This window comes from Staurois parvus, unplaced genomic scaffold, assembly GCF_062004578.1.
Source record: "Staurois parvus isolate SC_StPar_1 unplaced genomic scaffold, SC_StPar_1.0 ptg000154l, whole genome shotgun sequence".
NCBI classification, from domain to species: Eukaryota; Metazoa; Chordata; class Amphibia; order Anura; family Ranidae; genus Staurois; species Staurois parvus.
In genome coordinates this window covers 9,644,358-9,670,893 of record NW_028317950.1, presented here as the reverse complement: position 1 = coordinate 9,670,893, position 26,536 = coordinate 9,644,358, and the positions used below count along the sequence as shown (strand labels likewise).

Below are 26,536 nucleotides of genomic sequence, written 5' to 3'. Positions count from 1 at the left end.
TGCTGCATGATCTGTTTATAGAGGACCTCATCTGATTCATATAATTGCTTTGCAAATACCATTAGGGCTCGTTCACACTTGACTCTTTTACCAACGATTGCCAAACGCCCGTATAGCATTTGGCAAGAGTTGGTCCGGCGTTTGCGGAGCGTTTTTTAATGCTCCATATGCGCAGTTTAGCGGCGTTTGCCGAGCGTTAAAAACGCCCCACAAACGCCTATAATGAAGTTTAAATTGTGTTACCGCTCCGCAAACGCCCCGCAACCGTGACGCACACGCCGGCCGGGTGTTTGCGGAGCGGCACCATAGACTAGAATAGGAGGCTTCAACGCCTCCTGACTCGACCAGAGGCATCCGTTTTGCTGCGACGCAACGCTAACGCTCCCGTTAGAACAGCACCATGGGCTGCAATGTGCAGAATTGTCCGAGGCATTTGCGAAGCGGTAAAAACGCTTCCCAAACGCCTCTCTGCCACCTGCACACAACACTAGTAGCCTTAGGCTCCGTTTACACCAATGCATTTTTTAGTGCTTTATGCAGAAACAAACTACAGTCCATTTAACATGGTTTCCTATGGAACATGTTCACATCATTGCTTTTTTGAACTGCTGTGTTTTTGAATAGGGCCAGGGATGTTTTTTAAAAGCAAAAAGCAGCGTTTTTGCTACAATAGAGTTCAATGGAGAAGCTGCAGAAATGCATAGTGCGTTTTTGCTGCATTTTTATTCTGCCCAGCAACTGAAAAAATTCACTTTAACAAAAACAAAAAAGAGCTACACAAAACGCAAATTGCTGTAAACACATGTCAAAAACAGGTGTAGAAAAACGCACAACAAACTGCAAAAAACACTGGAGAAAGCTAAAAACGTAAAATGCATATATGTGAACCAAAAAGAGTAAACAGTGCAGCGCTAGAAATATGATGGACAATAAATGGTAAAAGAAATTATATTAAAATCTAATTTATAAATAAATTAAATTTATTTATTTTTTTTTAAATGAAAAAAAAACAGTGTAAGCCCTAGAATTTGACTTGGCAAGCATACGTGGTGGGGGAATGGGGAGAAGACCTGTTAGTGGTACTGAACTGCAGCAAATTAAATCTGGTCTCCTGCCCTACCAGACAGGGTATGTGGTGTAGAAAAAAGTGGCAACAACCCCAACCTATATCTAGCCTTTGCAGTAAGGTGCACATGTAAGGGCAAAGCACATCACAAAGATTTCCCAAGACACCAGCTAGCCTGCAAGACAAATTGCCCCTAATAAGTCATGTTAAAAAAACAGAAGGCTTTGTTTGCACACATTTGCAAAAAAAGTGTAAGCCGCAGTACTAATGTCAAGGCTCCCCAGTATACTGCGGTCCTAACTCTATAACTTTCAGATTCTCCCAAATTGGAGCACATATAGCAGTGGATAGATTATGGGCAGGTTTGCCTGGAGGGATCCCTCCCCTCCTTAAAGTGGAGCTTCCATTCAAAAGTGGAAGCTCTGCTTGTTTGCCTCCTCCACTGCCATATTTGGCCCTTTTTTTAGGAGGGGGGGGGAGCGGGTACCTAGTTTTGACAGGTACCCACTCCCACTTCAGAGAAGGGACGGCGTGGGCGAGCACATCGCTAGACCCTGGGTCAGGTAAGTGTGTATTTATTAAGAGTACAATTTTTGTAGCTGCTGACTTTTAATAAACACGAAACTGACTGGAACTCCACTTTTAAAGGCACAGGGACGCATGGTACGCCCAGCAGGATGCCTAAAGCTGCCATTGTGTTCTTGTTGGTTGTCCTGTGCAAACCTACCCTTAATCTATCCACAGCTATATGTGCTCAGACTTGGGAGACTGAAAATTATAGAGTTAGGACCGTAGTATACAAAGGAGCCTTGACGTGAGCACTGCAGCTTATGCATATATTTGCAACTGTGTGCAAACAAAACTCTCTGTTGTTAATGTGAATTGTTAGGTTAGGGGTTTGCGCTGTGTGTCAGAGCTGTGTAAATCTCAGAACTGGATGGGCAAAAGTACAAATCGTTTGGCAGGTAAAACAGCCCCTGATATGTATTTTATTTTTGTATTTAGCTGTTGGCCTAGAGTTTAGCTTTTAGATCTGAGTATAGCTCAATTTAAGACAGAGCCCGTCTGACTACAATCTACATAAACAAATTGACTCAGGTTCAAATATCATTATGTCGCAATGACTCAGCTGTGCAAATATTAATCATCAGCATCTTGGCAGAAGATACAAAACTTTAGAGGTGAGTTAAAGTGCATTTCAGCGGGGAAACAATAGAAGTTATTGCAAAGTCTCCCTCAAAGTAGTTTTTTATGTTAAGTACGCATTTTTGCATTCCTGTTGTGCCTTATTTTTTGGGATGATCTCATACATGCAGATTGTGGAATCTTCTTTCAATAGGTATCTGAATAACAGGCATTCAGTCAGCATCCCTGCTGAACAGCTGTGACGATGGTCATGTACAGAAGTGGTTTTTATTTCACCCCTTCAGATTGATTCTTATTTCTGCCATGTTCATAGACATTCCCTATGGTAGCTGCAAAGCTTAACATGACATTAAAGTGGCATTAAACCCAAAAACAAAAATGTAATATACTGCAGTCTACCAATCCTGCAGTCTACCAAAGTGAAAGAAAAGCCCTACTATTCTTAAAAATGTTCCCTCCACCCTTCTCTTAACTATCCTGCCTAAATCTCAAGTTTTTTCTTTTGTGCTACTCAGCGGGTTGAAGGAAAAAACTGATAGATATCTGTACCAACACAAGCGATATTGGTGCAGTGATCTCCCCCGCTGTGCTATTGTATTCTGACAGGGGTCCCCGGCCATTGGGCACATGCAATCACTGATTGGATGCTGGTTTTCTGGCATGTCCCTTTAAAAAAACAAAACAAACAAAAAAAAAAAGCCAGTCAATAGACCAGCTGCTATCTGACATCCTGCCGTACACACAGGCTGAACGTTGACACTGCTCCCCAATAGGAGTCAAACAGATTGCTGATATTTACTACTAAAAATTGCAACCATCAACACCAATGGCCACCACCAGAGTTGCCACTAACCCAGACAACTAACTTGGATCACCCCTTTTCACATCACTAATAGATGTATGACATTTCAATATTAACTCCTTCCAATCCTCTCTCCACATTGCACTCCCCTTTCTTAAAATGGGTTTGCCTTTGCTTAGCCTCACTTAGCTTATTTAAAGTGATATACCCACTGACTGAGTTTAACACTCTGCTCAACTCGAGCTGCACATCACTGCAAATCCTCTAATAGAGAAGTATGTGGCAGTCTCAGCCTGGGTTGCAACCAGGCCATGCCCCCAACGTGTTTCGCCCTCCCTTGGGGTGGCGGAACAAAATATGTTGGGGGTGTGGCCTGGCCAGAGCCCAGGCTGACACTGCCACATATTTCTCTATTAGTGCATTTGCAGTGATGTGCCACTTGAGACCTCCCCTTCACTTCATGCTGATGTCTAGAGCTGAGACAAGCTCCGTTCCCAGCAGTTGGTGATTTCTAATATACTAATTCTAAATCACCCAACTGCTATGTGAATGCTGGGAGTCCTCAATCAAGGTATTCTGGTAGTGTCAGCGGGAGTGTGGTTCTGTCTAGGGCCAGGGAAAGAGCAGAGGACCCAATACTACCAGCATCTCCTGGGGAGTGCTCAGCAATGGCTGTGAATTGTTGGAGCTGTTACATCACCCATAGCCACCCAGCCATTGAAACCACACCTTTTGTCTCTCTTGCAGCAACTGCTTACTGATACAGGCGAGCCAGACCTGCAGGTTTACGTGACCAGCCTGGAGCCGGTTAAATATGGGTAAGTTCACAGATTTTTTTTTTTTACAGGTTAGGCAGGATAGGTAGAAAGTCAGTGTACACCATTCCAGGTGATTACTCACTTCCACTGCTCTTCCATTCCACTGCTCTGCGAAGGTTCCAGCTTGGCTCGTCCATCAAAAGTAAAGAAACCAGTTTGTATAGCTGCACTCTTCACTGGCTTTATTGTTAGGTGACCAGTAAAAACATCACATGGTGGCGGACAGCAAAATATTGACAAGTTTTGCTTTATACAAATGCTTAATCGTAACTTAAGCGCTTGTATATTCTGCTGTCCCCTGCCATGTGATGTTTTTTTTCTGCCATCTATCATTAAAACTGATGAAGAGTGCAGCTACCCAGGCAGGATAGGTAGGAGGTGGAAAACAAACATAAAAAAAAAAAAAGACTAGTGGTTTTTCTTCCACTTTATATGTGGCAGCATTCATTTTCTTTTTTGGGGCTTTTTTTCACACCTGGTGTTTCTTCTTCTTTTTTTTTGTCATAAAATGGAAGCAAATAACTTCCATGTATTATGTGCTATTTCTACACATTTCTCACAATGAGTTTACTTTTCAAAGTGTCACCTGGCTGCGTTGACACACCTCGCTGCTCCCGTTCCCAACATGGACAGAGGAATATGTTTTTTATTCCACCCACAAATTGTTTGAAAAAATTTAACTGTGTATTGTAGGCTTTACCAAGGGTGCCTGGCACCATAAAAGTGCCCAGTCATCAGCAAAGAAATATTTAAAATCTAGTATACAATATAATTTCTTTTTAAACTTTCATTTCCCCTTAAAAGTGTTTAAAATAACATCCCCTTTTCTGATGAAGTGGTAGACGAATAGAAAAGATAGAAGAGAGAGAGATTTTGCAAGAGCCAAGCAAACAGGAACTGAAAATGGTTTGGCAGCATATATTAGAACATTTTTAACCAAGGACACGTGCTATAAATATATATAATATATTTCTTTGAACTATGCCCTCTGGAGTCATACGACTTATGGTTCTGTTTGCTGAGTTTCTAATCCAGCTCAGTATCAGGTTGATGATGCACAGATAGCTGCAGAGCAGGGGTAGAGGGCCTCTAGGCATGTCATTGTTGGATGCCAAAATGCAGCCTGAGACACAGAGATCTACCCTGGGGGTGGCTTATTGTGGACTATGCTAGGCACGGTGAATGGGGTCACTCTGCACATGGGGTGCCTTTTGGTGTGTCAAGCTCATCAGTGCCCCAGGACAAGGCAGGGACCGCTTTTATGGGAATTTAAACCTTAAGGCGGCCTTCGTACCACACAGTGGCCGTACATCATGTACACTGAGCAAATATACTGGACTCCAATTAAACCTCTGTCCTGTGCCAATGCACACCTTGACTTGTTTGCAATTAGGAGGAACACGTTGAGCCTATGCCCATTTCACCTGTCCATCGTATCTCTGTCACCTCACTCCCAGTGACAAAATGGGGTCCCGCCTTGCACCTGGCACGCACTTTGTCTTCTTACTTTCCTGTACCTGGCGGCCAGGTTGAGGGCCTCCATGATGCTGATCTTCTCCAGCTGCTATAGGAGATAGACCGCTAGGGGAGGGAGTCCCAGAGGCAACCCCCTCACTACCGGAGTATGTCTTGCCTGTCAAAAGTACCACGCTACACAATTGGCTGCTTGTTCTGGTTCTAAACCTCCATTACCCTTGGCAACTACTTGCTCTTACTCCACACTGTTAACTCTTGCAGAGGTTGTCTTTATACCACAAAGTGCCTTAACTGACCCAAGTTGCAGATGGCTACTTGTGATGTGCCAGTTACTTTCATACACCCCTTTAGAATAATTTCAGTCCAGGCATTAAACGTTTCAGCAGTTTACTAACACAACTTCAGCATAACAGTTTAAGAGAGCAAATAGTCTTTCCCTAACTGAACCTACAACTATGGCTGCCTCAGCATATCTGCACAAGCAAGAGTCCATTCTTGGCAGAGTGCATAGTGGCAGAATCCAGATGCTGGTGTCCTCTGGGTGGACTGCAAGTCCCAGCAGTCCCCATTTGTAATATTGGGATTTTACATGTATGTTGAGCTTTCTGGATCCTCCATCTTATGAAATGCATTGAAAAGCCAACAGGAAAGATGTTTCAATTGGCCCTTTGCTGATAAGCAGCTCTGGGAGAGGAACCTTCTTGAGCTATGATTACCACAAAGTATGGTTCCTATGGGGTATCAGGCAGCACCAGCTACCTGTGGCCTTGTAGTGACAATAACAGAATTCTTAAAACCCCATAACCTAAATATCTGATTAGTTCTACCAATACAACCCTGATGAAGCCATTGGATTTCTGATTAAACATGGTGGTGGTTTGGCCCTCATGACCATCTCAGACATCACCAAACTACAGTAATGATTAGAGCAAACATGCGGTAATCTGTTGTTACTTGCATGGTTTGTAGTGTCTAAGGATTGGAGCTGTTTAGGAGAACTTGCATGCTTTTGGGCAGCAAGCATTTACCCATCTCCTGTAAATATTTGCTGTCTACACCCACCAACAAGATAAAATAAATGGATCTGTTGAGTGATTTTCTAATGGTATATGATGCATCAGGAATTAATGGGGGGCAGTGGAGCTTTTGAGACTGACCAGAAGATCGTCACAATCGGCGTCAATCAATAAGTGTAATGCTTGGCTTTTGTTATTGGTCCTACATGGATTTCTAATTCTAAACATAATGTGGTGTCTATACGGGCAGAAAAAGCTTTGTAGTCATTGGCCGTAAAGCCTAAATTTGAATGACCAAGGGAAACTCATATTGCCTTCCACAACTCTGCCCCTACATGCATCACTATCCTTGTCTCATAATATTAACTAAACCATCATCTGAACTCTTCCTAAGACCTTCTGCTGTCTGTCTCCCTTGTCACCTCCTCCCTTGCTCCTCTCCTGGACTTCTCCAGAGCCTCTCCTATCTCCTCCCTATCCCAAATTGTCTGGCTATCCCATACTCTACCTTTAAGGCAATCCCTGAAAACTCATCTCTTCAGGGAAGCTTACCCTGCCTTCACTTACTAATGCACTTTACTTTCCCCATCAGCTTATCCTTCATATCCTACACAGTATTTTACTATGCCAGTGACATTGTAATTCCTAGCAGGGAAAAGTGTGATTTGCATTTCAATGCATCATACTATTTACTTTTTTCTCCACTTTATTTGAAATGTAACATAGTGACACTTCATTCTTGGCTCCACACAGAAGAGCAATGCATTGTGCTACATTACAGTGACATGCAGTGCCGTCCACCTGATATAGTTTTGTGTTTATCTACATTGCTCTATACCACGTCTTTCGCACACTAAAAGTATTGAAAGGGTAGCACCTTACATTGATTCAGCTTGCTACATTGATTTGCACTGATGTTATTTGGCATGACTTGGAGAAATAGCAAAGATTACAAGTTGCAGTGCTTGATGCGTAATTAAAACCATAAGCACTTGCATCCTTTTCTGGTCTATACCACAGTGTATGTTGGTGCTATGTTTAGTTATTTGGCGCATTGTTTCCCAAATCCTTTTTAGTCTGTGGTGGTGGGTTGATAAATTTTTCTTTTTTTGGTTTGTAATAGATTCTGATACTTTTTCATATTATAGGATGTTTGTAATTGCATTTATACATTTTGCTGAAATATACAATATATCGCTACTATAAACCATTTCTTGTTTTGGTTATAGTTATTTGTAAGTAAGTCTGCAGCATATATTAAGGTTTTAAAATTATTTGTACAACAAAATGATTATTTTTATTGATATAGTGGAAAAATGCATTATTCTTAAATTTTGATCCAGTTTGCTGGCATTCTTCTTTTTTTAATTTTTTTTTAATGGCCATTTGGCTACAAGTAGTGGTTTTATAAAACCTAAAAACTACAAAATCTATATGATAGCTGGCTTTTTTTATTGGCCATTTGGATACAAGTAGTGGTTTTAAAAAACCTAAAAACTACAAAATCTATAGGATAGCTGGCTTTTTTTATTGGCCATTTGGATACAAGTAGTGGTTTAATAAAACCTAAACTACAAAATCTATATGATAGCTAGCTTTTTTTATTGGTCATTTGGATACAAGTAGTGGTTTCATAAATCCTAAAAACTACAAAATCTATATGATAGCTGGCTTGTGCATGGGCCCATTAAAAAGAACCCATCTGAACAGAAATAAGTAAGATGTCAGAGGGGCTGTCATCCTTATGCTTTCATTACTGTGTGAGTCATCTGACATCTTAAAATAAAAAAAAAAAAAAAAAACAACAGAGCAATGGCGGCTTCCACATCTCTCTCTTGATCAGCCCCATGAAGAAGAAAAACATGACTTAACATCACTCACCTCCTTGCTTTTTATTACTGTGTCACAGACTATCAGCAAGTATGCAGTCTGTAAAGACAGATGTCCTGATCTACATATTGTTCCATAATGGTTTGACTGGTAGGCAGCTTTTTCAGAAGGGGAGTCAGCAATAGAAGCTTACGTTTTTTTTTTTTGTTTTGTTTTGTTTTTTTTTTATGACGGGTGCTCTTTTACAATGTCACCAGGTCATGTGGCCTATACATACAGTGCTTTCAAAAAGTATTTGCCCCCTTTTTTTATTTTTTTTCCCTATATTTGTCATACTTTAAAGGATAAGTTCACATTTTGCACAAAAAAAATGAATGCACATTTTTTTTTTTTAAGGTAAAAATATGTGCATTTATTATTTTTTGTTTGCAGGAGCCTGTAAAGCATTGCACCAGCGATAAGCAGATCGCTGGTGCCTTGCAGGTCTGCTGCAGATCTGTCCATGTATCTGCTTGCCATACGGGATATTGACAAACCGATATACTGTCAGGAAGATTCAATGAACTACCATGGAGCACCACAGCGCTGTGGTAATTCATTGAACACTACAAGCTGGCAACTGCTAAGGCTGTAAGGGTTTATAGCTCATTCATTCACAGAGGACTGTGAATGACGCGGCCATGTGGGCGGAGCCCCGCACCGCTGTGTGTTTGCAAATCTGACAGCCAGTACGGGAAACTTCTCCCCATTCTTCTGTCGGGGGGGGGGGGGCAGCAGGCGGCGGCTGCAGCATTAGGAACATGTTATATGTTCCCAATGGTGAACTTATTCTTTATTTCAATATTTTTATTGAAAATCTGTAGAAATAGTATACAGAAATATAGAAAACATAACCTACCCACATGATGAGTTGTAGCAAAACAATCAAAGTCAAGGAATATAAAGTCACATAATAATACATCGACCAATAATGTAGTAAGCAATAAACTGCAAACCACAATAGGGTATAATCGAGTTTGAACTTATTCTTTATATGATTCAAATCATCAAACAAATTGTAATATTACACAAAGATACTGGAGTAAATACAAAATGCAGTTTTTAAATTATTTCATTTATTAAGGCCCCTTTCACATGGACATTCCGATCAGGTCAATTCTCCTCTATGGAGCGGCGGGTGTAAACGGACGTGTCTGTTTTTATACCTGCTGACATCCAATCTGATCTGCCAAAAAGAGACAGATGGGGATCCATTGCCCTGCCATCCGTCGGATGGGCTGGACAGGCAGTCAGTTTCCATTCAACCGCCGATAGAGACAGCGGGCTATGTCTGTGTCCGCTCTGCAGAGGCATTGCAAGGTTGACAGTTACAACCATGACACCCTCAGGCAGAGGCATGATGGGACTTGTAGTTCTGCAACAGCTGGAGGGCTGTCAGTTTAACACAGGTTGCCTAGTTCGTCAGAGCGTAAGTGGGAGCGGGTAACCCTCAAAAAGCAACACATCATGCTGCAATCTAAAGGAATTCAAGAACAGATGAGAAACCAAGGAATTGATATGCATCAGTCTTGAAAGGGTTAAAAAGGGTTATTTGATGATCAGAATCGTTTAATTGTGATGAATAGGCAAACAAATAAAAAATCAGGAAGGGGGAAAATACTTTCACAGCAATGTATGTATAGGTCACAAGACCTGGTGACATGTTAAAGAGCACCTGTCATAAAAGAAAACCAAAAGCTTTAAATACTTTTTCACAGCACTGTAGTGCCATCAAAGCAGAAACACTGTTGGATATTACCTTTGTTCCTGGAGGAAGTAGGACTTTGCTGCTCTTCACCAAACTCAGAATTAGTGCAATTACCACTGTTATTACTGAGGCCACCAGCAACACCAATAGCGCCAATTGTTTGGAGTCTAGGCCCATTCTATTCCCTGTATTGGATGAGAGAACATCAGAAGTACTTGTATTAATAAAAAAAATAATAATGTGCAACCATTCCTGTATCATATTGATTCTTTACACTGGAATCTAAAGTTTACTTCCTGACTTGTGCCTGAACTCTGCTGGCTAACCTTTTTTTTGTGCTGTGCTAAACACCAGGTCATGAAATATAAGGCCTCGTGCACACTGGGCATTTTTACAGCTGCTGTTTTGGGTGTCAGGCTTTTTTTTCTACAGCCAGTAAAGTCCCCAGCATGTTATCCTATATGTCTATGCACACACAGGCTTTTATCAGCGGTTTTTGGCAGGGGTGTTTTCAGGCTGGAAAAATAAAAATAATAACTACTGCATTTGAAGAGGAGTTTTACAGCTGTAAAAAATCTCTGATGCTGAAAAAATCCAGCATTTATGAGCATTTTTCAGCCTCAAGCTTTTGTGGGTTTATAGTTTTGCTAAAAAAAAAGGCTAAAAAAAGCAAACACTTAAAAAAGCTAAAATAGACGACAAAACGCACTTGTTTAATGTGGCATCCTACAAGTAATGCTTCTGGCGGTTTTATAACGTCCAGTGTGTGTGAGGCCTAATACTTAGAGCCACAGAGAGAAGAGGCGAAAAGATAGGATGAAACGTATTTTTCGCTCCATAAGACGCACTTTTTTTTCCCCCAAAAAAAATGGGGGACAGTGTCTGTGATTCTTATGGAGGGTCGGCCCACCGCCACCATGTTAGAATACCGGGCCACCTCTCGGCTCTTCTGTGCTCCTTGGTCCTACCTGTTTCTCGGTCCAGCGCTGTCCTTACCGTCTTTTCTCCCCGGCGACAGCATCTTTACTGTGGGCACCTGGCTGTGACAGCTTGTGGCTTCAAAGCCGGATGCCCACTGCACATGCGTGAGAAGCGCTGCGCTTTGTGAATGGTCCGGCAGTCTTCTGGGACCTGTCACGTGTCCCAGAAGATGGGGAGGGAGGACAATTCTGCTGAAGTGGGAGTGGGTACCTATCAAATTCCAGTACCCGCCCCCCCTCTGCTCCCCAAAGGTCGGCAGTCTCCGGTCATCCCCTGTACCGCGTCCGCAGTCTCCGGTCATCCCCTGTACCGCGTCCGCAGTCTCCGGTCATCCCCTGTACCGCGTCCGCAGTCTCCGGTCATCCCCTGTACCGCGTCCGCAGTCTCCGGTCATCCCCTGTACCGCGTCCGCAGTCTCCGGTCATCCCCTGTACCGCGTCCGCAGTCTCCGGTCATCCCCTGTACCGCGTCCGCAGTCTCCGGTCATCCCCTGTACCGCGTCCGCAGTCTCCGGTCATCCCCTGTTCCGCGTCCGCAGTCTCCGGTCATCCCCTGTTCCGCGTCCGCAGTCTCCGGTCATCCCCTGTACCGCGTCCGCAGTCTCCGGTCATCCCCTGTACCGCGTCCGCAGTCTCCGGTCATCCCCTGTACCGCGTCCGCAGTCTCCGGTCATCCCCTGTACCGCGTCCGCAGTCTCCGGTCATCCCCTGTACCGCGTCCGCAGTCTCCGGTCATCCCCTGTACCGCGTCCGCAGTCTCCGGTCATCCCCTGTACCGCGTCCGCAGTCTCCGGTCATCCCCTGTACCGCGTCCGCAGTCTCCGGTCATCCCCTGTACCGCGTCCGCAGTCTCCGGTCATCCCCTGTACCGCGTCCGCAGTCTCCGGTCATCCCCTGTACCGCGTCCGCAGTCTCCGGTCATCCCCTGTACCGCGTCCGCAGTCTCCGGTCATCCCCTGTACCGCGTCCGCAGTCTCCGGTCATCCCCTGTACCGCGTCCGCAGTCTCCGGTCATCCCCTGTACCGCGTCCGCAGTCTCCGGTCATCCCCTGTACCGCGTCCGCAGTCCATTGTTTCAGAATATTTTTTTTCTTGTTTTCCTCCTCTAAAACCTAGGTGCGTCTTAGGGTCAGGTGCGTCTTATGGAGCAAAAAATACGGTATGTTACACAGCTTCACTTTTTTTCTGGCTTTTGGTGGGCAGAGTAGCCACTGCCACTGTTGGCCTACAATAGCAATGGCTTGATGTTCTAAGAGCAAGAGCCCCTCTGCACATTCTCCCCTGTACCGCGTCCGCAGTCTCCGGTCATCCCCTGTACCGCGTCCTCAGTCTCCGGTCATCCCCTGTACCGCGTCCTCAGTCTCCGGTCATCCCCTGTACCGTGTCTGCAGTCTCCGGTCATCCCCTGTACTGTGTCTGCAGTCTCCGGTCATCCCCTGTACTGTGTCTGCAGTCTCCGGTCATCCCCTGTACTGTGTCTGCAGTCTCCGGTCATCCCCTGTACTGTGTCTGCAGTCTCCGGTCATCCCCTGTACTGTGTCTGCAGTCTCCGGTCATCCCCTGTACTGTGTCTGCAGTCTCCGGTCATCCCCTGTACTGTGTCTGCAGTCTCCGGTCATCCCCTGTACTGTGTCTGCAGTCTCCGGTCATCCCCTGTACTGTGTCTGCAGTCTCCGGTCATCCCCTGTACTGTGTCTGCAGTCTCCGGTCATCCCCTGTACTGTGTCTGCAGTCTCCGGTCATCCCCTGTACTGTGTCTGCAGTCTCCGGTCATCCCCTGTACTGTGTCTGCAGTCTCCGGTCATCCCCTGTACGGTGTCTGCAGTCTCCGGTCATCCCCTGTACCGTGTCTGCAGTCTCCGGTCATCCCCTGTACCGTGTCTGCAGTCTCCGGTCATCCCCTGTACCGTGTCCGCAGTCTCCGGTCATCCCCTGTACCGCGTCCGCAGTCTCCGGTCATCCCCTGTACCGCGTCCGCAGTCTCCGGTCATCCCCTGTACCGCGTCCGCAGTCTCCGGTCATCCCCTGTACCGCGTCCGCAGTCTCCGGTCATCCCCTGTACCGCGTCCGCAGTCTCCGGTCATCCCCTGTACCGCGTCCGCAGTCTCCGGTCATCCCCTGTACCGCGTCCGCAGTCTCCGGTCATCCCCTGTACCGCGTCCGCAGTCTCCGGTCATCCCCTGTACCGCGTCCGCAGTCTCCGGTCATCCCCTGTACCGCGTCCGCAGTCTCCGGTCATCCCCTGTACCGCGTCCGCAGTCTCCGGTCATCCCCTGTACCGCGTCCGCAGTCTCCGGTCATCCCCTGTACCGCGTCCGCAGTCTCCGGTCATCCCCTGTACCGCGTCCGCAGTCTCCGGTCATCCCCTGTACCGCGTCCGCAGTCTCCGGTCATCCCCTGTACCGTGTCTGCAGTCCATTGTTTCAGAATATTTTTTTTCTTGTTTTCCTCCTCTAAAACCTAGGTGCGTCTTAGGGTCTTATGGAGCAAAAAATACGGTATGTTACGCAGCTTAACTTTTTTTCTGGCTTTTGGTGGGCAGAGTAGCCACTCCCACTGTTGGCCTACAATAGCAATGGCTTGATGTTCTAAGAGCAAGAGCCCCTCTGCACATTCTCCAGGAAACCGCAATTGGCAGCAGCCAGCAGTTCACCCTCAAAGTTCACAGCAGAAGCACTGAAGTTGTTGAAGTTGCTCTCTCCTTAGTTCACCCTGCTCTGTATTTATATGAGCGAGTAGAAGGTGGGAAGGTCATTGCTGGGAGAGGGAGCAGAGGTAGCTGAGATAAAGAGGTGAACCACTTAAATGCTTCTGCTGTAAAATTTCAGGATGAATTATTCAATAGTACTTGCAGCTACAGTGGTCAGAGAGGGCTAGTTTTAAAGCTTATTTACTGCTTACAATATGTGGAAAAGACGTGGTGCTTCTCCAAGCCAGAAGGCCAGAAAAAGGTTACCCTGCTGGTATATGGAAGGAGGGAGCCATTGTCCTGAAGTACTTCCAGGAGCTCTAATCTGACAGAGATGCAGAGGCTGCTTTGACCAACCCGATGAGTCTGGATGGGTATATGAGATGGCCTCAGCTGCCACTCCGGCCTCAACCTCTGATGCATTATGCCCCACCCACCGGGGGGCTTGGTCACAGATGTGAAATGCGTTAGTGGGCATGGCTGGAGTGGCAGTTGAGGCCATCTCTTATACCCATCCAGACTCATAGGCTTGGTTAGAGCGGAGTCCACATCTCTGTCTCAGTTATTGCTTGTTAGGAATATACATTGCTCAAAAAAATTAAAGGAACACTTTGAAAACACATCAGATCTCAATGGGAAAAAATCTCATGCTGGAAAGCTATACTGATATGGACTGGGTAATGTGTTAGGAACTTAAGGATGCCCCATCGTTTGATGGAAATAAAAATTCTCCACCTACAGAGGACTGAATCAAAAGACACCCCGAAAATCAAAGTTAAAAAATTATGCAGCAGGCTAGTCCATTTTGCTGAAATTTCATTGCAGCAACTCAGAAAGGTACTCAGTAGTTTGTATGGCCCTGTCAGGGAATGGGAAGATCGCCGCGGCGATCGAATCTGCACATGCGTAGACTCCTGACAGAACGTACAGGCAGGCGGGCACTAGGACCCAGGCGCGTCTGTCACCAATGACGGCGCTTGGCAAGCACTAGGACCCAGGAGCGCCTGTCAGGAGTCGGGCGGGCTATTTAAACCCGGCTCTTGCAATGCTCAAGTGCCATATGGTCTTTTCTGTGTTCCTGTGAGTAGATTGTTTGTTGCCGACCCAGCCTGACCCTGATTTGCTGTCCGTCTCCTGCTCTGATCCCTGGCTTTGTCTGACCATTCTCCTGCTTAACCCCATATGTTCTGACCTCCTGTTGATGAACCCGGCTTGTGACCTGTTTATCCCTCTGCCTGCTGATTCTGTACTACACCGCCACCACTGTTACTGACCCGGCCTGCCCGACGCTGCTTCAGTTACCTCCTTACATCAGACTCTTAATTGCTATACACTTTCAACGGTGCCTCTACCACATCTGGGTGAACCCAGGGGCCGTGACCTGGTCTCGGCCTGCTCCAAGTCCATCCCCACCATCAGGGGCTCTGGTGAACAAGCAGGTCGGAGCTTAGATTCCGTGCCTTGGGGGATTCCGGTCTGTGGAGTGCTAGAGGCTACCGCTGTTGGATTCCTGACAGGCCCCCATGTGCTTGTATGCATGTCTGACAACAACGAGTCGTGCTCCAAATAAGATGATGAATGGTGTCCTGGGATATTTCCTCCCAGATCTGGACCAGGGCATCACTGAGCTCCTGGACAATCTGACAGTCTGAGGTGCAACCTGGTGGCGTCAGATGGTCTGAAACATGATATCTCAGAGGTGTTCTATTGGATTTGGGTCAGGCGAGCGTGGGGGCCATTTAATGGTATAAATTCCTTCATCCTCCAGGAACTGCCTGCATACGCTCGCCACATGAGGCTGGGCATTGTCGTGCACCAGGAGGAACCCAGGACCCACTGCACCAGCGTAGGGTCTGACAATGGGTCCAATGATTTCATCCCGATACCTAATGGCAGTCAGGGTGCCATTGTCTAGCTATAAAGTCTGTGCGTCCCTCCATGGATATGCCTCCCCAGACCATCACTGACCCATGACCAAAACGGTCATGCTGAACGATGTTACAGGCAGCATAACGTTCTCCATGGCTTCTCCAGATCCTTTCATGTCTGTCACATGTGCTCAGGGTGAACCTATTCTCATCTGTGAAAAGCACAGGGTGCCAGTAGTGGACCTGCCAATTCTGGTGTTCAGTGGCAAATGTCAATAGAGCTATATGGCGCCAAGCAGTGAGCACACTAGAGGATGTCAGGCCCTCAGGCCACCCTCATGAAGTCTGTTTCTGATTGCTTGGTCAGAGACATTCCCACCAGTGGCCTGCTGGAGGTCATTTTGTATGGCTCTGGCAGTGCTAATCCCGTTCCTCCTTGCACAAAGGAACAGATACCGGTCCTGTTGAAGGGTTAAGGACTTTATACGACCCTGTCCAGCTCTCCAAGAGTAACTGCCTATCTTTTGGAATCTCCTCCATGCTCTTAAGATTGTGCTGGGAAAAACAGAAAACCTTCTGGCAATGGCACATATTGATGTTCCATCCTGGATGAGTTGGACTGCCTGTGCAACCTCTGTAGGGTCCAGGTATCGCCTCATGCTACCAGTAGTGACACTGACCCTAGCTAAATGCAAAACTAGTGAAAACCAGTCAGAAAAGATGAGTAGGGAAATAAATGTCAGTGGCCTCCACCTGTAAAACCATTCCTGTGTTGGGGGGGGTTGTCTCATTGTTGTCCATCTAGTGCACCTGTTAATTTCATTAACACCAAAGCAGCTGAAACTGATTAACAACCCCCTCTGCTACTTAACTGAACAGATCAATATCCCAGGAGTTTATTTGACTTGATGCTATACTCTGATTTTAAAGTGTTCCTGTAATTTTTTTGAGCAGTGTATAAATGCTTAAATGCCCTGAACTTGGAGCAAGTTAAGACCCAATAAAAAAGTGAAACTGTATCAGAGAGGCATTTTGTAAAAATGAAAGCAGGTCAAATGTGGTATCTTCTCTTAGCAAGGCAGATTCAAATTTTAAAAACTTTAATGGAGCACAGATTTACTTCAAATGGGATAAAAATGTAATATAAAGGAAGATTCCTGGTAATTATATATAGCTTAGTTTAAATATGACTTCTTCAGTTGGGTATTTTTCCTTAATGGTAGGAACATTAAATAACGTTGATTATACCACGTTTTTTTTATGCATGTCACTGGAAAGTAATTGTAACATGAAGAAAAGGATTGGGTTTCCCGTAAAGTGACTGCAGTAATCATACGCACCTAGCTCTAAATGACTCCATCTTCTCAATGATGCCTGTTCAACATTAAAATTGGGTGGACTGAAAGGCTAAAAGCTTCTATAAGAGACAGGGCAATCTCCCAGTCATTAAATTCCAGCTGTTTACAATAACATGCTGAGATACTGTCTGACTTGGGTCCCAAAGATTTTACTTTTAAGAGCCCATATGGGAACAATTCTTATATCAAGCAACCTACAACAATATGGTAACTTCCAAACACAACCTTAAACTCAATGACATCCTTCCATTGTCATCTCAACATCATAAAAATTCCCACTGAACCTGAATCATTACGGTGCATTTCATCACATGCACATGTACTATTCTGAGCAAAAAAAAAAAAGGAAACCAAATAGCATCTTTTTACATGTATAGGCTACTTGATCCAGGTTATTGATTTTGAAATAAAAGGTCAGAGACAACCAACAACTAGTAATTCCAAGGGATTGTCATGACAGGTTTACTTTAAAACATATGTAAAGCTGTAAGAAATTCAGGCGAACAATCATGGTTTTCCTTGATGTTTCACAGCAAATCATACCCAAGGTGGTACTAATTGTACGAAAACTGTACACGTTAAACAAATATCATTAGTTCAGGTCATTTACGAGAAAAATGTTGGAATTTGTCCCTGTGGAAATTTTCGCTTGGAAAGTCTGAATCGGATGTCGAAATTTGTGTGCACACTATACCAAAATCGAACGATCGTTCCTTGTATGGAATTTTCTTCCAATTTTCTTATAATGTGTACCCAAGGTAGGTCAATTTGTTACTTCACTACTAGCAGTCTGTTGTATGTTGTGTCCAACTTCTGACCTGTGGAGACAACCCCTGGTTGGCTGATCTTGGCAAAACAGCCAGGATGGACTTTCTCAGCCATTTGTGATTGTACACTTGGAATAAGACCAGTGCCATAGAGGTCTTCACATGACATACTGTAAGCAAGCACAATCCGCCAATGTGAGTTTATGGGTTTACCGAATGATCATTTAACAGAATAACTATACAATCTTGTTTTATGACTAAGGGCACCTCAACCCCCTTCCTGCCCAGGCCAATTTTCAGCTATCAGCGCTGTCACACTTTGACAATTGCGCGGTCATGCAACAGTGTACCCCAATGATATTTGTTATTTTTTGAGACCGATTGAGCTTTCTTTTGCCGATATTTAATAGCCACTGGGAGTTTTTATTTTTTTGCTTAACAAACAAAAAAATACAGAATTTTTTTTAAAATCCTTTTTCATGGTTTCTGTTACAAAGATTTGCAAATAAGTAAATTTTCTTCTTCACTGATGTGCGCTAATGAGACTGCACTGATAGGCTACATTGATGGACACTGATAAGCTGCACTGATGAAGGACTGATGAGGCTGCACTGATAAGGGGCCACTGATGGGCGCTGATCTGCTGCACTTATGAACACTGATTGGCACTGACAAGGCACTGATGGTCAGTGCCCTGATTATCAGTGTAAATGTCCCCATCACAGGAAAGCTGTTTTATCAGCTGAGGAAAGGAAAGCAGATAACTGGTATGTGTTTACATGTGATCAGCTGTTTCTAATCAATGTCATTGGCTCTTTACCGTGATCAGTGATGCGCTGTGTCTGAGGGACACAACTCCCCACTGATCGCTGTGCCCCGAGGAACGCGCAAGCAGCGTGACCAGGAGGAATTATTATGATGTCCACCTGGAGGGACGAAAGGCCCACCCGGCCATCAATCTGCTATAGGTCAGGCAGGATCTGGGTAACGTAGACATGTCATACTTCTCAACTCTGTTGCTGTCCACCCAGAATTTTTGGGTATTCCTGTCCACCTTTGTGTGTTTCTCCTGTTTATCGTTCTGTATTATTAAACAAAAATAAAAATCAACAGGGAGAGTGGGAACCCTGCATAATGACCACAGTAGGTGGTTAAATCAGGAAACTCAAAGATTGCACTGATAAATTCCCCAAGAGATAGAAGATAATTTTCAGGTGCTTTAAAGCCTAACTCCACGTTTAATGACCCTTTAAAAATAGATTGTTTAGACCAAGCTGGCCCAAACAAATAATTTGCTGCATTAACCGGTGCGCTGCATAAACTTTATGTAGCCTCAGCTATATACAGTATACAGTGCTGTGTTCTGTCGGTGGGATAGGGACATCTAGTCCCACTCTCAGAACAAAATAGTCAGGCTGAGTGCTGCTCAGCCATTCATGGGAAGCAGTGTATTCTATGAATACAAGGCTTCCTCTGATTGGCCGAGGCCGAGATCGTGACATAATTCGCACACCTCCCTGCCCTCAGCGCAATAACTAGTATGTTGCTGAGGCTGACAACAGTTAGTACAGTGCACCCAGCAAGCGCACCTATTAGGACAGTAAATAGTTAGTTTAGGCCAACTTGGCTCAAATAAACTATTAAAAGGGACATTAACCTCTTACTGACCGCGTCACAGCCGAATGACCCCCCCGTGGCACACATCAGGTGTGCTCTGTGATCACTGTGACCTTTGGATACAGCTGATTACAGATCGAGGTAAAGGGCCAATCACAGCGGCCCTTTACCATGTGATTATCTTTGTCCAGTCATAGCTGATCACATTGTAAAATAATTGGCTGGTTATTGGCAGTCCTCTCCTCATGAGGAGCACAGTGGGTAAGCAGCAATCCACACAGGGGACATCCACGCTGCTAATAAGGGCACTGGTCATCAGTGCCCTGATTATCAGTGCAGCCCCGTCAGTGCTGCCCTTCAGTGCTGCTTATCAGTGGCCATCAGTGAAGCCTATCAATGCAACCTATCATTGAAGAAGAAACATTACTTATTTACAATCTTTTACAACAGAAACTAAGAAAAACGTTTTTTTTCTTTTTAATTTTTGGGTTTTTTTTTTTTTTGTTTAGTAAAAAATTAAAAACCCAGTGGTGATTAACCACTTGCCGCCCAGCCACCGCATATAAACGGTGGCAGGGCGGCACTCGTAGGCAAAAGCATGTTTTAAAACGGCTGCCTTCAAAACAGGTAGGGGGCGCGCACCCGCCCTACCTGTCCCGCGGGTGTCAACAGCGGGTATCAGCCGACGGGTCACGGCTGGCTTTTACTGGCCGTTTTCCCGCGATTGCCGGTGATCGCTGACACAGAGCAGGGCTGCATTGTTTACACACAGCCCTGTTCTGTGTCAGTTCTCTGACAGCTTGTGAGAAGCTGCAGAGTTTCTCTCCCTCGATCAGCTCTCCCCTCGCTCCCCCCCCCTCCCCCCCCCTCCAGTACACACCCCCGCCCCCTAGTAAAACACTCCCCTTACACTGCAAATTCTAAAAATGTTAACCCCTTCCTCCCCAGTGACATTAGTACAGTTTCAGTGGTTTTTTTTCACTGATCACTGTATTGGTGTCACTGGGGATGTCAGTGACCCTAAGTCAGTTCCCCCCCCAGTGTCAAAATGTCCGCCACAGTCCCGCAGTCCTGCCATAAGTCGCTGGTCACCGCCATATGTCGCTGATTGCCGCCAAAAGTCGCTGATCGGTGCCATTATTAGTATAAATAAAAATTTAAAATTCCAGTATCTTTCCCGCCATTTGTAAACGCTATAACTTTCACGTAAACCAATTAATTTACACATATTGGGATTTTTTTTAGCAAAGACATGTCGCAGAATGCATTTTGGCAGAAATTTATGACTAAATTTGATTTGAAGCGGCTAAGTTGAAGCGGCTCTTTTATATTTATCCAGTTATATTAATTTTAATTTATCACCATTTAAGATGGGAGATATATTTGACCTCAGATTATCTAGGACAGAGCTATCTGAAGATTTTTTTACTATTGACAGTGATAGTGATGACCTTAAAGGTCTTTTTCTACATCTTAAAAATCTCACCACAGCAGAAATAAAAACGCTATGGGATATCTCTTTTTTAGATAAATATGTAAAAGAACAAATGGTGCCAAGATCGTTACGATGGGATGTACCTCCCGATTCAGATGATAATAAAGGCCATTTGGAATGGTATCAATTTTTTAATGCTGCTGGTATAGACTTACTTAAATTTCTCATTTTAAGGAAAAAGAAAAAATTTATAAATCTTGATAAGGAAATTAATTTAGTCCAAGAAAAACTCATGCCATATAAAGATAATGAGAAATATAAAATAGAATCAGACAGATTAAAAACACATCTAGAAGGAGTAGAAAAATAACAGAAGGTTAAGAAAAGGAAAAAATACCAGAGGGACCATAAAGACTATTCTGAACATGTTGTATTTAATTGGCAAAATAAGGAAACTCAACCGGTACCACCTATTATTAACCGCATACCGAACACTTCAGGTCCTGTATCTCGACCTACATATCATACTGGTAATCAAAAGACTCAACATTACAATATTAAGACTTATAATAGGTTTGAACCTCTTTATGAACCATATGATGATAACATTGGTTCTCGCTGGCACCCTACCATGGAGACACCGACATATATGCACACTTATACCCCTAAGAAAAATGGGTTTCAGCGACACGATAATTTTCAGAGGCGTAATGGGGACAATTCTTATTATCCATCTCCACGCCAATATGATAATTCTTCTCATTATCCCCCTTCACGCCAACATGACAACTCTTACTATCCTCCACGTCAACATAATAATAGAAAGACACAACCATCTCATAATGGACAATACTGGCAAGGTCCAAGAAGGAATAATCAATTTTATGGTTATCAGGCACCTCCTAATCAATCTTATGGCTACCAGGCACCCCCTATGACTCCCAATAGAAACATGAATCCTCAGAATTCCAATTTTAACAATCCACGACAACCTTTTTTAGGGAATGGCAATACACGAAAGCGAAGAAACACTACAGAGGAAAAAGGGGAGGGAGGAGGACTAATAGACACAAACAAGAAAAGAAAGATGTAGTGGGTAAAGGGTTATGTAACCTCAGTAATAAAGAACTTACAAATGATGAACTTAAGTTGCTTGATAAAGGGCTTAAATATGCCCCCCCCCCTGTAAACTGAATAAATTCCAAGTATACATGGATATACATAAGTTCGCCAGGCAACTATCTTTAAAAAGGTTTTTTGCTAACCGTCCTCATAATAACATTACAACTTACGATAATTTTATACATTCCAACTTACGTAATGCTTCCACTTTCAACCCCCCCCCACAAACTAACTCTCATGTTAATATATTTAAAGATAAAGTCCTTAAAGAATTGGGTAATTTATCCGTTAAACGGCCATTTGATGGATCAGGAGATTATAAAACCATCAGATCACTTCTTGAAAAGAAAGACTTGGTAATAAGACCGGCAGACAAAGGGGGAGGGGTAGTGATACTCAATAAAATTGACTATATAGCAGAAGTCGAAAATATTTTGAAAGACCGGACTACATATGTCCCATTAGCAAAAGACCCCCTTACCAACTATAAACGGTCTCTTAAGGACATTATTAATTATGGGTATGATAACCACATACTAAATAAGAAAGAGAAGGCTTTTTTGATTCCAGCTGCCCCTAAACTACCTATTTTATACAGATTGCCTAAGATCCACAAAGACCCTATTAAACCGCCAGGTCGTCCTATAATTAGTGGAATCGGGTCTTTGTGCTCAAAAATTGGAGAATATATCGATTTCTTCTTGCAACCTTTGGTCATACAGACACCGTCCTATTTAAAGGATACTAAGCAAGTATTGAATCTTGTGAATAATGTCACTATCTCCCCAGACACATTTCTAGTGACAGCGGATGTAACTTCATTGTATACTAATATTAATCATTGTGATGGAATGGAGGCCGCTGATTTTTATTTAACACACTACAGTTCCCTACCCACTATACAGAAGGATTTTATTTTACGTTTGCTGGATTTTGCCATGATGAAAAATTACTTCTGGTTTAATAAGACCTATTACCTGCAGATTAAGGGAGTTGCCATGGGGGCAAAGTTTGCCCCCAGTCTCGCAAACTTGTTTATGTCAAGGTGGGAGGAAGATTTGATATATGCTACAGATTGGCCGGAACTAACTATTTATAAAAGATATATAGATGACATCGTGTTGGTGTGGAATGGTAATGAGGAATCTTTAACTAACTTTTTTGGCACCTTGAACAATAACAAATTAAATATTCACCTTACATACACTTATAGTAAGCAAGAGATCAATTTTCTAGATTTAACACTCATGAACATGGACGGAAGAATTATAACCAAGTCTTTCTTTAAGAATACGGATCGTAACAGCTATATCCCTACCAACAGTTGTCACCATCCTAACTGGTTGGCGAATATACCCAAGAGTCAATTCATGAGGATTAGGAGAAATTGTACAGATCTAGAGGTATATCATTCCCAAGCTCAGATCCTGAAAAATCGATTCCTTGAAAAGGGATACGACAAGAACACTCTGGCAGATACCCTCAATAATGTAGCCAACACTGATAGAAGTGTAATGCTACAGAACAGTACTAGACCTATACAAGCTAAAGTTTGCCCATTTATTACAACATTTTCAGTACAACATAGATCTATTAGTAGATTAATTAAAAAGAACTGGGATATCTTGAAAACTGATCCTATTCTGGGTAATATTCTGCCAGATAAACCAGAGATTGTCTTTAGGAGAGCGACCTCTATGAGACACAGTCTGGCACCGAATGTAGTTGACCCTCCTAAAAATATTAAGCTATTTGCTGATTTATTAGGTTTTCACCCATGCAATAGGTGTGTTATATGTAAATGTGATAACACCAGAAAACGCAGGGTAAATATATTTAATTCACATGTTACCGGTAAAACATATACTATAAGACACTTTATTTCGTGCAATAGCAGGTACGTTGTGTATTTACTTCAATGTCCCTGTTTAAAACAGTACGTGGGTCGTACCACTAGAAGATTACGTGATCGTTTACGCGAGCATGTATCCAATATTAAGAAAGGATACAAGGATCATGCCCTATCAAATCATTATAGGATTTGTCACAATCAAGATCCTACCTCGCTTAAGTTCACGGCTATCTATATCATTACCCCACATTGGAGAGGCATGAACAAAACACGCGCAGTCTCACAAGCAGAAACTAAGTGGGTATATGAACTGGGCACTTTATACCCATTAGGACACAATATTGAAATTGATGTCAACTGCTTCATTGCAAATAACTGATTGACAATATATTATGTATCTATACATTCTTCGCCACATAAGGTCATTTGGATACTACTGGATTCCTGGTATTTTTTCCTATTTTTCTTTTATATTTTATAAATTTTAATGTTGAGCCATATTATGATTCTTTGGGTCCTGTATATTCTGGTATTATGTTTTTACTATTAATATGAATTAATCATGTATTGATTTTTACAACCATTTAATAGGTTGTTATTTTGATCTGCAATGTATATATATTTTAAACAGTGTTCTATCCCTTTGGGGTATTTGGCACCCCCTTGTGTCCCTTTTTGCCATAATGCAGAGTATAATAATGTTGATCCTCATTTGGTAGTATAATTGCACCTTATGGGTTTTCATCTAACCCATCTATTATATTATATATAGCACCAGTGTTTAACCTTATTCAATTTCCTGGTGTAAAGATAAAATCTTCTGGTTGCACCACTGAACGTTGGTAGCAACCGGTTTTGTTTATCAGGAACTGCATATGATTTCACCCACGGCAAAATGGCCTCTATGGAGCCGCGCATGCGCACTCCATGAACTTTGGCAAAATGGCGGCGCCGTACTGTGCATGCGCGAGCGCCGCTATTCAGTACAAATTAGATGGACGTCTGTCATGCTCTGGTTGGTATCCCCTCTGATGATGTGCTTGGGCACGAAAGGCCTTAGGAGGAACCGACAGAGCATGACGTCATCTCCCGCCCGGAGCCACGAGATAGCCCGGCGGCCATTTTAACTTAGGGTCAGTACCTTTTGCTGCGTACTCTGCTGTAATATATTCATTGTACACAGCCTACTACCCTGTATTTTACCTTGCATTTTTATCTATTAAAACTGGTTTGAAATACTACACTATGGGCACCTGTTTTTTGGTTCCTGTTTGGGAGCTAAATCAATTTGCAGGATTCCTGTAGTGTGCGCTTACTACCACCGGAGGGACGGAGCTTTGGATCCTGGCTGATTACCATACCATCCTTAAAGGGGATCTCCGGACTTCTCTCATACATCTCCAGGCTGAATGATTTACAGACTTGGAGCTTACTCTCTTCATTTTCCATAAGGATTCCAGGGGATATTTATTATATGCGTATTTTCCATGCGCGTCCGGTGAGTGCGCACTCTTTCCACTGTCTCCTGGCTTTATCAGCTATTCCTTGGGATTCGTTAATATATACATCCATTCAATTATTACGGACTATTTTCGTTTGCATTTATTTTTCAGCGCTGCACTCTGTTTTTATCTGTTATTTGTGGGTATACTGTGATTACCTTTAGTGCTATAGCTGCTTACTTAGGAGCGCTCACTTTATACCATTTAAATTTGATTTTTGCATTTTTTTTTACTGGACATGTTTTATAGCAAAAAGTCCAAAATATTGTTGTTTTTTTCCTCAAAATTGTCAGCCTTTTTTTTTATAGCGCGAAAAATAAAAACCGCACAGGCGATCAAATACCACCGAAAGAAAGCTCAATTTGTGGGGAAAAAAAGGATGTAAATTTCATTTATGTACCGTATTGCATGACCGCAAAATTGTTCGTTAAACTAGCGCAGCGCTGTATAGCAGAAAAATGGCGTAAATTGCAGTATTTATACCATAGTTTGTAGACGCTATAACTTTCACACAAAGCAATCAATATACACTTATTGGGATTTTTTTTACCAAAAACATGTAGCAGAATACATTTTGGCCTAAATTTATAACCAACTTTGAGTTTACTATATATTTTTTATAGCTGAAAGTAAAAAATATTGTTTTTCTTCAAAATTTTTGGCCTTTTTTTGTTTATAGCGTGAAAAATAAAAAGCACACAGGTGATCAAATTACACCGAAAAAAAGCTCTATTTGTGTGAAAAAAAGGACGTAAATTTCGTTTGGGTGCAGCATTGCATGACCGCGCAATTATCAGTTGAATTAGTGCAACGCCGTGTAGCAAACAGAGGCCTGGTCATTAAGGGGGGTAAATCCTCAGGAACTCAAGTGGTTAAAAATCACCAAAGAAAGCTCTGTGTCTCAAAAATATGATACAAATTTTTCATGAGAGCGCAATTGTCATTTAAAGTGTGACAGCGCTGAAGGCTGAAAATTGGGCTGGGCAGGAAGGGGATGAAAGTGCCCAGTAGGCAAGTGTTGGGCTTTATCTCTCCAGCATCTACCAAAAATGGGAAATATCAGTACTGGGTAGACTGACCAACAGTAACTGTTTCTACCAGTCATTTTTGAATAGTTCCACTGAGCTGCACCAGAAGAGTTGTCATGATTAGATTTTAATATTTCTTGGACTACAGTGGCCACTGTAATTGCAAATTTTGATGTTCTGTGGATTAATTCTGATAAGGTACTGTTCTCTAGACCAACCATTCCCAGTCACAGTTCTGTAGAACCCAAAGCTTCCTACAGGTATTTATAGGGGCCTGATTGACCTCCCACCCAATAGAGCCCAGTGCCTGATGTTTAAGGGGGAAAAAAGGGGCAAATGCCCTGGGCCACCTGACAGAAATATACAAAAATAATATAAAATTATATAAAATAATAAAATATATAATAAAAAATGACT

General features: G+C 43.3%; 1 protein-coding gene across 1 annotated transcript in view; it reads right to left on the bottom strand.

Annotated features, from left to right (window-relative positions):
* Positions 1-26,536, bottom strand: part of ENTPD8 (ectonucleoside triphosphate diphosphohydrolase 8) — an 80,051-nt gene that overhangs the window by 40,831 nt on the left and 12,684 nt on the right. Inside the window, exon 2 of the mRNA XM_089675025.1 lies at positions 9,953-10,086. Coding sequence (XP_089531151.1) covers positions 9,953-10,078 — 126 coding nt within the window. The 5' untranslated portion in view covers positions 10,079-10,086. The remainder of the gene's footprint in view (positions 1-9,952; positions 10,087-26,536) is intronic.